The sequence below is a fragment of the Brassica napus genome, chromosome C2 (assembly GCF_020379485.1).
Source record: "Brassica napus cultivar Da-Ae chromosome C2, Da-Ae, whole genome shotgun sequence".
In the NCBI taxonomy this organism is placed as follows: Eukaryota; Viridiplantae; Streptophyta; class Magnoliopsida; order Brassicales; family Brassicaceae; genus Brassica; species Brassica napus.
In genome coordinates this window covers 5,388,234-5,404,714 of record NC_063445.1, presented here as the reverse complement: position 1 = coordinate 5,404,714, position 16,481 = coordinate 5,388,234, and the positions used below count along the sequence as shown (strand labels likewise).

The window sequence follows — 16,481 nt, the reverse complement described above, 5'->3', positions numbered from 1 at the left end:
AGAACTTTACAATAAAAAGATATACAATGTGATTTATTTTGAGCAACTTAAAGACATAACCAACCCAAACTGGTTTAGGTATCAATTCATTGTATATATACAGTGAAACATCTATAAATTAATAATGTTGGGACTACACCAAAATTCTATTTTTTTTTATTAATTTATAGAAATATTAATTTATCGATATACTAATTGAACCAAAAACTCAATTTGAGACTATAAAATTATATTATTTTATAGAGATTTTTAATGTATATTAATTTATAGAGTATTAATTTAAAGAGGTTATACTGTATATATATCTCTTAACTAAACCATAACAGTAAAGGCTATTTTCTTATAGTATATGCTAACTTAAACAATTTCTTAAAATTGCCGACTTTGTTTAATTCCAATTTTCTATTTTTTTAACAACCGAGTTCCCAAAAAAATGTAAGTAATAACATAGAGTCTTTAATTTTTGAGAAAATTAGAAAAAAGGACACTTTGAACTTGGATTTGTCACACTAAGATTTGTAAAAGATTTTTTAGGAAAATAAGATTTTTGTTCCTTTAAATACCAAACTTCCCTTAATTTACCAATTAATTAGAATTAAAATTATATATTAAATTTTTCGTAATATATTTTAAATGGGTAAATATTAAAAGTTTAAATAAAAATAACAAAACTTTAAAAAAGTAACAAAAGGGAAATTTTTGGCCGATACCCTAATTTCTTTTTCTCCTCCTCTTCTCCGCCGTAGAAGAAAGCCCCTTCCATGGCGATTTAGGGTTCAACGGAGAGAAGCTTTGCTCTTCGTCGGAGTTTCATCTACCCGTAGTTCGAATCTTGCTTTTGCATCTTCCTCTTCGATTTCACTAAAGATACAACGAAATCCAAGTGTTCTTCCTCTACGACGTGTTCTTCCATTTTCGTCTCAGTTCTTCACACAAGGTATTCAATTAGTTCTATTGATTCTCATCTAAAACGAAATTGAGTTGTTCTTCCCTTTTACATAGATTTTTTTTAAATCGATTTGTCATATTTCTTAAGGTAAATTCGATTCACGGGTTGATTAAACATCTTATACATCACGATTAAGTGTTTGCATGTTAATGTTTTAGATTTGTAGTTGTAAAATATCGATTTAGGTTTTTGGAAAGGGGAAAAGTTTGGTTCTTGAAATCTTATACTAGTTGATGTCCGATTGTGTATGTTTTCAAGTAGAGTAGATATTGTCCGATTGTAATATAGGTCATCAGTAGATTGATTGTTGTTGATTGATCAATTGAACAAATTGTTGTTCTTTCTGAAATTAGAACTAGGTGGAATACATATTCTAGGATAAGGAGAATGTAAATGTAAAAGGCATTTGTCTTGCTCTCCTTATTTGTGTTATGATATCGATACTTTAACCTGTTGAACTAACAAGTTTTTTTTGCGCTTTTAGATATGTCTCTAGAGTTACCAAAGAGGATTTTTAAGGAGGGCGAAGAGCCCCAAGTGACTCAGATCAATAACAACTGCAGGATTGAATACATTATGCGAAAGTTCACTGAGTGGATGCCAAAGGAGTTGGAAGTTGTGAAGAAAGATCTGATTTTTTTTCTCAGATCTTTAAGCTCCATAAGAATGGTCTTGGGTTCTCTGCGAGAGTGGTACACAGCTTCTTGTGTAGGGAGCTGGTGACTTACAAATTGCACGAGCTTTGGTTCGTCGTTGCGAGGAATAGACAATACGTTGAGAAGTTTGCTGCTATGATTTCTAGGATAGTGAAGGCTGTTGCACCACCTGAAAGACAGAAGCAGCTACTCCTCGCATCATATTCTATCGTGGATGTGCCTATGAAGAAGAGATTGAACAAGTCTTATTGTGACTGCGGTGCATACGCACTCAAGCACTTGGAATGCCATCTGCTTGGTATCGACCTCAATTTATTGGATGATGAAATAATAATGGGTTGCAGACAGAAGATTGGTGTGGATTTTGGGAGGTTGCACACGATTACATTTACGCTGAGGCAATGACACGGTATGTGCCTTCACCATGGGAGAGAGAAGAGGTCTTTGACCTCGAAGATTGATTATGTATCTAATTATGTAGAAACCTCTAGCTTTTGTTTGGATGAAAATTTGTGACAACTCTTCTAATTTGAATTTTAGTTCTTCTAGTTTGATCTTTGTTTGTGTACTACATGATCATAAAACCTGATGATCAAAAACACATTCAGAATATATCTTTCATTCATAAATCAACCCGAAACCCTAAATAAACTCTAAACCCTAAATAAACCCTAAACCCATAACCTCAAATATACCCTAAACCCTTAACTCTAACCAAAGTCGAAATCATAACTCCAAACACACATGACATCTATTTATTCACTAGTAATGTAAATTTATACTAATTATCATATGATCAATTGCCAGGCCACTTTATTTGCTCCATGTTTTGAAACTAATTTAGAGGATTCGAAGACAAAGTACATACATTTGGTAGGTTGTTGTAGTCATATATTTTGTGATTATTTCCTGATATGCCTTTGGTAGAATACACGTTATAGAAGTATGAAACGACGTCGTTTAGCTAATTATTTTGACCTATCTCCTTTTCTTCCTCATTCTTTCTAAATGGTATGAGGAACAGTATATTGAACCTCCTCACAATTTCTCCTTGTGATGCAGCGGAACCATGGCAGCATTTCTTGTTTACTCGAACAGCAAAGGAGAGGTCTAGCTAGTACCCCCAAACCTTATTAGTCGAGCTAGCTTTGTAACAAATTCTATTTGTTCTTCGCCGCTTTGGGTCGCCGGAAGCGAACTTCCAGGCCAGGAAGGGGACTGACTCGCATTTCTCATCAAACAAATACGAAGCGGCGAAAATTTGGAGATCGACTCTATCATGTCTTCGGCCAATTCTTCATCTACTCCAACAGATCGAGTCGCCAAACAACGCGGAATTCCCACGAGATGCAATTGCGGTGAGGCAGTGTCTCGTTTCACTTCAAACACAGTTAAAAATCCAGGAAGATTATTTCATCGTTGTCCGATGGGATCTGAGAAGGTTAGTCTTATGATCATGGAACTTTGTCTTTGTTTCAATCTAATTGTTTATTGGATGTTAATGATGAAGGACAAAAGCCACTTGTTCAAATGGACTGATAAGTCGGTTGTTGAGGAAATTGAAGACATCCAGGACCTGTTTGACGTGCTGCTTGTTGACAATATCGAGTTTCAGAAATCAGTGAGAGTTGGTGAGGCCATGATGAAAGGCCATGAGAGTAGAAATGAAGAGATGGAAGATGCAATTGCACATTGTGAAGAGAAGATCGCATAATGCATTAGGGAATTAAGGATCATAAAAGCTTTGTTTGTGTGTTGTTTGGCGATGGTCTTCATGTACCTTGCATATGCATGATGTTCATGTGATGCCTCAGATTGTTGATTTTTTTTCAAACAAGTTTAAGACTATGTTTCTTGTTATTTCTTGGTGATTATCATCTACTAGAACCAATAATTTTGCAAAAACCAAATTGTCACAAACATAGATCGATTAGTCTCAAGAGTTTAAGAAATACCAAATAGTCAAATAGTTAAACAGAAGATCACTATGTTTCAAGATCAATAAGAAACAAAACAGAGACATCAGAACACACAGAACAAACTAGATGTGTAAATCACATGTTCCTCTCTTGTGTCCTTCGGTACCACAACGACTGCACTTGTGCTTTTGTTTCTTTCTTGATCCTTGAGAAGATTTTATCTTGTCTTCTACTGATTCATACCTTCTCTTTATTGGCCGACCAGCACTCTTTCTTGTCTCTGGTGGTAAAACCTTAGCAAGTTTAACCTCAGTAGGGACATTTCATTCACACTCTGGAACTGCTATTGGATTAATGGATTCCACATAGGCGGTTCTCCACGTTGCAGTGGTGTATAAGCCATCAGTAAATCTGTGCACTTCCATGCATGTACCAACAAAAACGTGATTGATTAGAGTCGATATGCTGAAATTAACAAAAATAAATATGTCTCAAGTTCATGTGTTTATACTTCCATACCTCGTGAATAAATGGCAGGAATGGCATGTCGGCAAGGAATTTTTCCTATATTGTACTTCCCACATGTGCATGTTCTTCTTTCCAAATCAACATGACAATCATATATGTCTCCTTTCACAAGCAATTTGAAGTCGTCAACCTTGTAGACTTGAAAGCCTTTTGCCTTCACAATTCTCCTATCAATCTTTTTCTCCACCTTAGTGGTTAAAGGATCAAGATGCTTAGAGCTTACCAAGCGACGCTCATAGAACCATCGAGTCAACAATTCTCTTATACTATCTAGCAAAGGAATAACCGGATATTCTCTAGGTATTCTCAGAACTGAATTTATCGACTCTGCAGGGTTTGTGGTCCTAATGTCATACCTTTCACCAAGGAAGAGAGAACGAGCCCATTTGCGCACATCAGCCTCCCGTAGATATCTTCCAAGCTCATGACTCATTTCAAAAATGTCAGTGATACGTTCCTGAAATTCAGTGTACCTATACGTCCGTGAAGCCTTTTCCACCAAGGCAGTCAACCCTTTTGTCTTGAAAAATGTAACCTCATTGGTCAACAAGTGATGAATGCAAATTTCATGTGTTGATTGAGGGTAGACAGTCCCAATCGGTTTAGAAATAGACGCATTTCTATCTGAGACAAAAGCTAGGTCTTGACAATCAGCAATAACCACTTTCAACTGTCTGAAGAACCACCCCCATGAATCGTCATTCTCCCAATCAACAACCCAAATGCAATCGGATACAAATTAGAGTTACCATCTACATCAGTAGCAACAAGTAGAACTCCTCTGTATTTATTTTTCAGAAAAGTTCCATCAACAACAATCACCCTTCGCATTGCATTGTTGAATCCTCTAATTGATTGCCCAAATGACATAAATAGATACATGAATCTTGCCTTCTCATTAGTTTCATAGTGAATATGCGTACCAGGATTAGCTTCTTTAATCATATGCAAATATGCTGGGATTTTAGCATAATTGCGATCTGGTATACCTCTAGCAGCTGCAATATCAAACTCACGAGCTTCCCAACCGTGCCAATAAATAATCTCACAACTATGCTCCAATCTCATAAATTGAATGATGTCATTTGCTTTTGGGCCATCATTTGCATCATCAAATCGATGTTGTATCAGAGTCCCAATTGTTCTTGCCGATGTTGTTTTTCCGAATTTCCTTTTCTTTAATGGAGCACATGAATGTCTTCCCTCGCACTGGTTGATAATGAAATATGTAGACCCATCTATACCTTCTGCACGCACAGTCCAGTTGCACAATGCATCCTTACATCGAATATACCACCATTTTCTCGTGGATTTGAAAACAGTGTAATCGAAATTATTCTTCATGCCAAAATTTCCATTGTGGCCTTCAGAACCCCTTTACTTCTGAAAATTTGATCCTTCTTCACGAAATCTCCTCTCCAAGCTCGACCCTCCTTTTCACTGTCTCCATTGTTTTCACTCCTTAACCCAGCATCACCGGAACCATCTGTAGCGACATGATCATTCCTTGTATCACAAGACTCCTTTGACGGCTTCACAAAATTTCATCGAGTTATCTCAGGAACTTCTTCATCCTCAACATTACTTGAATCACACGGCTCCTTATTCAAATCAATATTGACTCGTTCTTTTTGATTTACACCCAAACCAGAGAACGTGACACACAAGATAGTAGATGAATCCCTCTTTGCATACACCACAAAATTAGATGCTTGCCGATCATTGGTGATAATAATTGGAGGATTCCCTCTTTGATTCACCATCGAATAACTGAACTCGGTATTAAGAACATTATAGTCCACCCCATAATCCTCACACACGATCCTCTTGAGCTTTTCCAATGGAGTAGTATTTTCTAATGTTACCATTCGACCACGCCTTGTGTTGTCTATCACGAAACTCCACTCTTCACTGCAACTAGACACCCATTCACCAGATTTAACATAGATTAGAACCATGTTGTACTGATAGAGAGAAGCGATGAATTTGTGGATGAAGAACAGAGAAACACAAACTAAAAGAAAAAAGATCGTGGGAGGAGGAGGAGGAGAAGAAGAACGTGGAGAAAATATTCTCAAATATATTTTGAGAGATTTATGGTAGATTTAGTTTAGATTTAGGAAACTTCTTTAACCGAATATGAAAGTTTCCATATTTTCACGATTTGCGTAGAATATGTACACTACCTAACCAGAACACCGTATAGGAGGTGAGAAATGTATTCTTCCTGTAGGCGTCATATAAGGTAAAAGGCAGAACAAGTTATGTCACGTAATATAACCAACCTATATCATTGAGTTGTGGCTATATATCGTTATCAAACTGTAGGTAGACCGAAGACATCTTTCTTGATTATAACGTAATCGATTCTATATGTGCTAGAATATACAAGAAATGTTAGTTTACGGTATATACCGTTGATATATCTATGTTTAAAACTTAGAATCGGACATATAAACTAGGTAGATTACCATAATGAGTTTTCTAACTATACCTAGAAGATAAAATAAAATATGATTCCAATTTTTGTAAAAAAAAAGTTTAAACATATATATTGTCATACTAATGTTTCCAACAGTTTTTATATTTTTCTACATTTTTAAAATGCAATTTACTATTTTTTCCGTTAAAGAAGGGTAAAACATGTCCAGAATTAGTAAAAATATGAGAAGTCTTATTGTGACAAACAAAATTTCAAAGTGTCCCATTTTTCCAATTCTCCCTTAATTTTTGGATCCGTTATATCCAAATGAAATTAACCAACTTGATATGCAGAAGAAATTAATATACCATCTAAGCTGTTTGCATTCTTATTTTAACATATATATGATGCTTTGAAAGTCTACCAAGTTGCAATAAGATAAGCCATGGACATTAACATTTTTGAACAAATATATAAGAAGTCAATGAGCCATTACTCATGTTACGAAAGAGTTTTTTTTTGTCTGACTTCCCCACAAGATTTGAATTTCATAACCTATAAACATTGGACTTTTATAGTTGCCTTCCCTACATGAGAAAACAATAAAACTAAAACCATTGGAAACAAAAACATTACTAAACCTTAATTTGTTAAATGGTACTTGTAAAACCTCTTGAGTTTATAAGATTACAAGAACTTAAAATCATTAATTTCCAAAACAAAATGTGACGAGTATAGAAGTTATACATTGAGATGATACAATATTAGGGAAGGTTTAAGAAAGTCAACTTATCATTTCGTTTAGTGAGCCATGAGAATATGCGAATATCTTGCGAAATTTTCTAAATAATCTATGTAAGATATATAAAGTTCAGAAACGTTAGAGCATTTTTGTGGGAACTTGTTTTAAGATAACAATTATTTCATCTGGTGGTGAGTCGACCACATGGAATGCTCAAGAGACATATTTATAAATTGGTAATGCCATTTTCACGCTTTTTGCCATCATTGATGTGTACGGACCATTAGGCTTTTTTTTAGCTATTGTCATTTGCCAGCGGAACGCCAACTGTAAACTTATGCATCTCTACCGCGATTTTAGAGAAAATACCATTAAATAATAATCTATATTTATAGCCTGCCAAGTAGGCCTCAGACGGATCGGATATCCAGGCAATTTTAAAGTATCCGGATCCTTATCCGGCGGATACATAATTTTATTATCCTTATCCGGATCCGGGGTTCTCGGATATCCGGGTGTCGGATATCCTTCTAAAAATTGTAATATCCGGCGGATATCCAGATCCGGATTTGGATCCTTAAAATAAATAAAAAAATAATATTAATATATAAAAAATATTAAAATAATTTAAAAATAAAAAAATATATAATGTTTTTAATTATTTCTATGTATAATATTACAAAATTTACATAAAATTTATATATACTATTATAAAAATAAAAATATATTAAATAAATTAATTTTTATATATAGATATTACTATTTTTGAAATTGTTATTAATAAAACTTACGGATCCGGATATCTGGACTAAAAAATTAAGGTATCCGGATCCGGATCCGGCTTTGACGGATCCAACATTTTACTATCTGGATCCGGATTCGGCCCCTCCGGATATCCGGATTTTCGGATCGGATCCGGATCGAATCTCGGATTGGATCCGGATTGAATCTCGGATCGAATCTCGGATCGAATCCGGATCTCGGATAAAAGTCCCAGGCCTACTGCCAAGCCCAAAAAGATTTTACTCACTTTTTTGTAGATCGCATAATTTTCCTTTCAATATTTTAAAATTCTACTAGATTTAAACTCGCATGTCCATTTGTATATTTTTTAATTTTATAAATATATTTGATATTATTACAAATGTTTTAAATATATAATTTTCATTTTAGTATTATATATTGTGTAACTTTATAATATTATTGTTTATATTTTTTATTCGGCATTATTAATATATAATGATTTGTTAAATACATTTTATTTTGGTTATTAATTTTTTTACTTACTAATACATTTTCATATTAGGTACAATAAAATAACAATATGAAATAATTAAATAGAGAATCTTCTTCAAAATATGTTTTTTCTTTAATTTATACATTTTTCATATAATACATCTTTAAATTTATTATATTATAGAAAATAAATATGTTTAAAATAATTTATACTTACATGTGTTTTAAAATTTTTTTTAACATCTATCATTTTAGTATTTTACAGAATTTACGAGTAAAAACACTGTAAAGTTCAAAATAAAACAATTTTTCTTTCTCTTATTCATTTTTACTCAAAATCATTAAATTTCGTCAAACAAAAAGTGTAAAGATACTACAAAATCTTCCAACTTTACGGAGGTTGCTTGAAATTTTGTCATTAAATTTGATAAAACCTCACGGTTCCTGGAATATATATATATAAATCTTTACCTTTCTTATTAAGAAACAAAATAACTAAATCAAAAACCCATAAACCGCATTAATCTGAAGAGAATTAATATATTTTCGGGTTAATCAATTCTCTAACAAGTTCTTGCATCGCGTTGTCGGGCAAAACTCAAAATATAAATATGGTACACGTATGAAACGTACGTAAGTAAATGATCAAGCACGTATTATTAGCAGCTACATTATGCATGACGAATATGTTTAGTTCTCAAATTCTAAAACTGATAAGCCTTTCCTCCGCCATTAATAATCAAAGTTAGAAGTCATATATAATTAAATGCTGCTATCATCCAACATTAATTGTTTTTAATCATAATTTGGTACTTTTTCTTCTGTTATTCAAATCTCATCTTTGGACCCATCTTACCCTACCCACCAGTTGATATTCCCTCCGGCTCTATATATAGTTAGCATTTGTCAATCTCCCAATCACACCAAACACACAAAAAGAGCAATAAACCTTCTCTTCTCACCCACTCAGAGTCTTTCATCTCACTCTCAAACCCTAAAATGGCTTCTAATGAAGAAGGCTCTATTGGAACCTCCATGCATGGAGTCACAGCAAGAGAACAAGTCTACTCCTTCTCCGTAGATGCTTCATCCCAAACCCTCCAATCAGACGATCCAACCGCTAAGTTTGGCCTTCCGGTTGATTCCGAACACCGAGCCAAAGTGTTCAAGCCACTCTCATTTGCTAAACCTCACATGAGAGCCTTTCACTTAGGATGGATCTCATTCTTCACTTGCTTCATCTCAACCTTCGCAGCGGCACCATTAGTCCCCATCATCCGTGATAACCTCGACCTGACCAAAACTGACGTCGGAAACGCAGGAGTTGCCTCCGTCTCCGGTGCCATTTTCTCAAGGTTAGCCATGGGAGCCGTTTGCGACCTCCTCGGTGCACGGTATGGAACCGCCTTCTCCCTCATGCTAACCGCTCCAACCGTCTTCTCAATGTCGTTTGTGACCGGTCCGGTTGGATACTTAGCCGTCCGGTTCATGATCGGCTTCTGCCTGGCCACATTTGTATCGTGCCAGTACTGGACCAGCGTCATGTTCAACGGCAAGATCATAGGTCTAGTCAACGGATGTGCTGGCGGGTGGGGCGATATGGGCGGTGGAGTTACTCAACTACTCATGCCAATGGTCTTCCAAGTCATAAGGCTCGCTGGAGCCACTCCATTCATGGCTTGGCGCATAGCATTCTTCATCCCTGGCTTTCTTCAAGTCGTAGTGGGAGTTCTTGTCCTCACTCTTGGCCAAGATCTCCCCGATGGTAACCTCAGTACCCTTCAGAAGAGTGGTCAAGTTTCTAAAGACAAATTCTCCAAGGTACTTTCATATATAGTAAATATTAATATATATATTTGATACAAAACATTATCAAGAGTATTATTGTTTAGTATATTTCTCAAGGATGCCTTTTAACATGTGCAAGAGGAACATAATAGAACCTAAATCTAAAAAATTAAGAATTTTTAAATGAACATGTAAATTATAGTCTAAAACTTTGAATTTAGATATATTTATAATTTTATAGTTTATAATTGCAAAGAAATGTTAAAAATATATAGACGAAGCCATTAATTTTAAAACTACTTTACTACATTGTTAAATATACGGTTAATATTTTTTATAAATAGAGCCTAAAATAATTTGAGATGGCACCAATATTTCCAGTGGCTAACGATTTTTCTTGCTATTATGCTAATTGTGTTTAGGTTTTCTGGTTTGCGGTGAAGAACTACAGAACATGGATTCTGTTCGTTCTTTATGGATTTTCCATGGGAATTGAATTAACTATCAACAACGTTATCTCCGGATACTTCTTCGACAGGTTTAGTTTCTTCTTCGTTAAACTGAAATAATGATCTTTAGTTACTTACCTCTAGCACAAGCAATAACAACAACAACTTTTGTTTTCTTGTTATGCACGTTTCAGGTTTAACCTAAAGCTTCAAACAGCCGGTATTGTAGCAGCCAGTTTCGGAATGGCAAACTTCTTCGCCCGTCCCTTCGGTGGCTACGCATCTGATCTAGCAGCCCGGCTTTTCGGCATGAGAGGCCGGTTATGGATCTTATGGATCTTTCAAACAGTAGGAGCACTCTTTTGCATCTGGCTAGGTCGTGCTAGTTCCCTTCCCATAGCGATTTTAGCAATGATGCTCTTCTCAGTTGGTACACAAGCCGCTTGTGGAGCCCTCTTCGGTGTTGCACCTTTCGTCTCACGCCGCTCACTAGGGTTGATATCGGGACTAACTGGCGCGGGAGGAAACTTTGGTTCCGGTTTGACTCAGCTGCTTTTCTTCTCAACTTCTAAGTTTAGTACAGCGGATGGACTCTCGTTGATGGGAGCTATGGCGGCTTTGTGCACCGTCCCGGTTGCGTTTATACATTTTCCGCAATGGGGAAGCATGTTTTTGAGACCGTCGAGTGATGGAGAAAGGTCGAAGGAGGAGTATTATTATAGCTCTGAGTGGACAGAGGAAGAGAAACGACAAGGGTTGCATGAAGGAAGTATCAAGTTTGCTGAGAATAGTCGGTCTGAGAGAAGCAGGAAAGTAGCTTTGGCTGATTTTCCGACACCGGAGACAGGAACTCCAACTCATGTCTGAAGACAAATCACAAGAGATGTTTACTTATTATATATATAACCATTTAGTCGTTTCATTATATTCCTGTTGTAATGTAACTTATATGTAGTGAGTAAGATCTTTGCTTTGAGTAGGTAAGGTTCGATGAGCTCGGTACTTAGTAATGTTGTTTCAATGAAAGGGAAAATATTCTACAACTCTTTTTATATAACAAAGAAAAGCTTTTCGTTAGTCAGATGTTTTAAGAGTGCATATGAAGAAAACATTATGAACATAGACTACGGTAGAAGCAATTGAAAGACTTGAGTTATCTTCAAACTATATTAACAGATGAGACCAAAAGAATCTAAAGAGAATGTGAGAAACTAATAAACTTGAAAACCTGATGTTGACTTAGGTTATCTTTGAGTTAAAGAAACTACCTGTCTCAGATTTGCTTCAGGAGCTTTGCAGCACCAAGAATCGTGGCTACAAATTGCTATAGAAGCAACCGTTTCAGCTAAATTGCAAACACACCAAGAATCACTTATTACTTATTAGCTTTAATAAAATTGAGTAAAAAACATAAAATCGTCAAAAAAAATCCTGCAATAACACCACCAAAAACCGTTCTTTGTTTAAGAATCTATGTTGTCCAATGTTGTACCATGGTTCTAACTAGATATGTTAAGAAGAGATTAGGATTAGTGACCCACGAAAAAAAAGAAGGTTTCCTCACACAATTGAGGCTTTACTTATTGTGAATGTATCGGTTTAAGATAAATTAAGAACATGGCATCGATTAAACCATGTGTCTACCTCTGCGTTCCTATAAGAAGATAAAATTCACATTAATTTATCTAAGATGTTTCAAGGTATATGCATTTAGAAACCATTGATGCCATGTTCATATCTTGACTTCCCGTGGTAATAGGTTGGCTCAACCTCGATGAAACGTGGTTTTGTAAAGATATGTGAAGCATAGATTAGGACCAAAGAAAAAGAAGGATTGTGTCACACATTCAAGACCTCAGTTGTATGTATGTAAGGCCGTAAGGGGGTTTAGAAAAATTAACAAGGCAACGATGTTTTAGTTCTAAATGTAATTTATGTGTTTGCGTCTGCATCTGCGTTTATATGAGGAAAGTCTCACATGTTTGATATATAAATATTGTAATATACTTTTGCTAATGGTAAACCAGACAAACATCATTTCCATTTGCGTCTAGCCTTTAAGTTTACAATGAACAAGCTGTTTAAAGGGTTGGTTCATTTGAAAAATAAGTTATAAACTGAATCCTCAAGTAACTTTTTACAGTTGTGCTTTACATGTTCGATGCAATCGAGTTCTGTTCTTTCTATGCAATCCATAATGTTGAGAATCTGACGCTGATGTAAATAAGAAATTCATTCTCGAAGATGATCATGATGATTGATCATGAACATGTTAGGTCTTATCGAAAAATTCCGTCAGCTTTCGTGTTCTATTTCATCTTGTAGATAGACTGTAGAATGTAGCTAGTCAGATTTACGAGTGTACAATTGGGAAGAGTTATCCTTGTAAATAGATAAAAGCTGATTTTACTTGGAAGTTGAAGACCTCCATACAAGTAAATGAATTGTTTTTCATCTGATATGATGTATCATCAAGATCTTCATCATACCATTAGCTTTGTAGTTTACAATATAAATACATAGATGCATATGCAATTTAACTATGCGTATTTTTAATTTTTTTCGCTATGTGCAACAAATTTTTTTTGCCTTAATAAGAAATGTGGCATTACATGTTCCCTAACCTTGATTTTTGAGATATTGATGAGTTCATATTCGACACTTATTTTTTCAAGTGTCCTTATTTATAATGAAATGCAACTCCAATTTGTTTTTGCTAGTTTAAAGTCTCATGCATGCTTTGTATGTTGACGTTTTTGTTATACAATGTTTTAAATTAATGGATTCTCGTACGTCTTAATCTATTGTTTTATCTGACTATTTAATTTTATATATATTTTAAAACTAAGAAAGTTTAAATTGAAATATATGTATGTATTAGATTTGTATTGTTTATAATATTTTGTAAATGTTTTGGATGATGCATTGATGCCACATATATACTCGTTCATATAAATAATTTATGCAACCTAGGCTAAAAACTTAATATACAAGTTTAATCATTGACCCATATTTGTCAAGTCAACCATATCGTCTGGTCTGGGAGGAAGATTAAACCAAACCATCAATTACGTTATGTCTCCGTTTAATGTATTCATATTGGATTTGAAGTGTTTTTCCAACGAAGAAGAAACTTCATCGTCCTTTCATCACCCACTCATTGTAAAAGAATTTTGGAAATTAGTGTATAGAAAAAAGAAGGGAAATTGCACCTCATACACTACACTTTTATCCTAATTAACCAAACACCCTAAATCTCACAATGTTATACTTTTTTCCATAGAGACAAATGAGTCAAATCATAGGTATTTTCATTTGTTTAGGGTTTTCAACAGATTGACTCTAGAAAGAAATCAAATCAAATATAAATTTCACAAAGTACCAAAGAGAGAAAAAAATGTGAAGATGAAGACAGAAAAAGGGCAAAGGGCTATGGCATTGGCTCCTAGAAAGGCTTCATGTCTTTCTCTTTTCCTCCCTTTTTCAATTTGATTTTTTAATTATTTTCTCTTGTTGTGGACCTCATCATTACCTCCTTGTGCAAGAAGGTGTTGTTGTGAATAGACCCTATGTCTTGTATACTTTTATGTCTATCCACATGGTCAATTTTTTGTGGAGCAATGATAATAACCGAAGCGATAATTCGAATGAATCAAATAGTTTGAATATGATTTATGTATATCACTGGCCGACGTGATGGAAGGTCGATCCTCAATTAGTAAAATTCAATAGGTTTATCTCCTATTTACTAAAAATCTTGATAATAAAAAGCTATAATAGCGTTAAAGAAAAATCTAAATTGTTATAAAATGGTTGGAATTAGAAAGGAAAAAATAAGAGACCATCATTTTCAGATACATGTTATAAAAAAATCTCACATTATTAAAAGCGTTGGGGACTTACAATGCCATATGGTATCACTTATTTCTTAAGAGATCAAAATAGTTGGTATTCGAGATTGAAGTTAAAACTATTCTTATTGCACACGCGTATCAAAGGACAGCAACACTAAAAACGGTTATTCATTAGAAGAAGTTGCATTCGATCCGAAACTGATGGATCTATGCTTTATGAGATTTAATCAAAACTTAGTGTCAATGTTTCATAAGTTTCCTTCCTAATCGTTGTTAGTTGTTTATGAGATGAAACTAGCCCTGCGACTTTTGTCTGAACCCAACGGGCCGAACCGAGCCGAACCGAAATTTTTGATTTTCGGTTCTGTTTTGGTTTTGAGTTCGGTTTAGTTCGGTGGGATTTTGAAAAGTAATTTGTTTTTCGGTTCGGTTCGGTTCAATTTTTATTTTCAAAAAAAAAATTAAAAAACCAAAAATATCCAAAAATATCCAAAATAACCAAAAATCCGAACCGAATTTAATCGAAAATATCCGAATTTAATCGAAAATATCTCAATTTAATCGAAAATATCCGAATTTAACCAAAAATATATGTTTTTTTTTAAATTAGACCGGAATTAACCGAAAACAAAAAAATGGTTATTTTCGGAAATAATTTTAAAAACCAAAATTAACCAATAACTGAACCAAACTGAACCGAAATTTAATTCGGGTAATTTCGGAATAGGTTTTAAAAATTTCGGTAACCAAAAACCAACGGTTTGGTTCGGTTTCAGTTTGCAGGGCTAGATGAAACTCTTGAAAATTTCTGCTTGATATTTCTTGGTACCTCCAACAAGTGACAAACTTAATTAGATCAATTTAAAATGTGTTTTATGATTGGTTTTGGGTTTTCAATTCTCTTGATATAAGGTCGTACATCTAATGCCACCTGCAATTATGTATATATGAAGAAAGTGCACCATGAACAAAAAAATATATATGCATGTAGTAAAGAATCCTCGAATATTCTGGTTACAGTTTCGTTTTACTTTTGTTTTATCCGGATAATGATGTGCATTATAATTTATAACATCTTCCAATGTATTTTTCTCTCTTTATTTACTTTTCTTTATCTTTATCTTTTATTTTATGGTCTTTTGGTCCACTTTCCTTGACATGCCCCCACATGGTAAGAGCCAAAGACAATCATCAAGCCTAAAAAAGGAATCATTTTATCTCTTATCATCACTAAACTATTGGAAAACATTTAACATCTTAGTCATTTTTGGGCAAAATGCTGAACAAACTTCTCGCATTGCAACCAGCTCTAATTGTTGATAAAAGGTGTAGATGAGGAAATATCATGTGCCTTCCGTAATATATTTGTATATTTTCTCGATCATACCCTTCTTATATCAACCTGCAATAACTTACTTAACATTATTTTCTTGTTCTACCATTTTTACTATCTATAAAACTGAATCTGTAGAGCAGAGTCTGAAAGATTTTGAAGATTAAAATTATATAAATGAATCTGTAAAATGTATCTAATAATTTTTGATATTTTATAAAAATTTAAAATATTTGTTTATATAAGGATGCTAAAAAGAATTACAATGTAGTTTCTTACTATTTAAATCTTTTGGGTTAAATAAAAATTTCAAATGAAAATTTGACATTTCAAATGTATAAAGTATATAAAATATTCCAAATGAAAATTTGTAGATAGTACGATTTAAATTTTGGCTTAGATTCATGAAATATTATTAACCACTCGAAAGATAGCATTGAACCACTACTAATTGAATTATTTTTGTCAACATCTCTTTTTTAATTCTCGTTTAATTCTTAGTTTATAATATAATTTAAAAGTTTAAGCCTTCAATAAACTTTGGACTATAGATAAAGCTTTTTTTTTTGTAAAAACTACAAATAAAGCTTCTCGCCAAGTCTTTT

General features: G+C 34.1%; 2 protein-coding genes across 2 annotated transcripts; one reads left to right on the top strand and one right to left on the bottom strand.

The window, feature by feature from the left end:
• Positions 1-4,029: 4,029 nt before the first annotated feature.
• Positions 4,030-5,120, bottom strand: LOC106406869. Its single transcript, XM_013847612.2, has 2 exons — positions 4,789-5,120; positions 4,030-4,726 (listed from the first exon to the last, which is right to left on the bottom strand). The coding sequence occupies exons 1-2, from the start codon at positions 5,118-5,120 to the stop codon at positions 4,030-4,032; spliced, it is 1,029 nt and encodes a 342-aa protein (XP_013703066.2).
• A 3,585-nt stretch (positions 5,121-8,705) lies between these two features.
• Positions 8,706-15,014, top strand: LOC106416663 (high affinity nitrate transporter 2.3-like). Its single transcript, XM_048746577.1, has 3 exons — positions 8,706-10,273; positions 10,663-10,778; positions 10,884-15,014. Exons 1-3 carry the CDS (start codon positions 9,452-9,454, stop codon positions 11,554-11,556), a joined length of 1,611 nt encoding a protein of 536 aa, XP_048602534.1. The 5' UTR covers positions 8,706-9,451; the 3' UTR covers positions 11,557-15,014.
• Positions 15,015-16,481: the final 1,467 nt, after the last annotated feature.

Bases quoted from the DNA above. Each gene is read 5' to 3' on its own strand.
- LOC106406869 (XM_013847612.2), bottom strand. From the start codon at position 5,120: ATGAGATTGGAGCATAGTTGTGAGATTATTTATTGGCACGGTTGGGAA. The intron at 4,727-4,788 runs GTATCCGATTGC...GTGGTTCTTCAG, and splicing joins GTAGATGGTAACTCTAATTT to ACAGTTGAAAGTGGTTATTG.
- LOC106416663 (XM_048746577.1), top strand. From the start codon at position 9,452: ATGGCTTCTAATGAAGAAGGCTCTATTGGAACCTCCATGCATGGAGTC. The intron at 10,274-10,662 runs GTACTTTCATAT...AATTGTGTTTAG, and splicing joins CTAAAGACAAATTCTCCAAG to GTTTTCTGGTTTGCGGTGAA. The intron at 10,779-10,883 runs GTTTAGTTTCTT...TGCACGTTTCAG, and splicing joins TCCGGATACTTCTTCGACAG to GTTTAACCTAAAGCTTCAAA.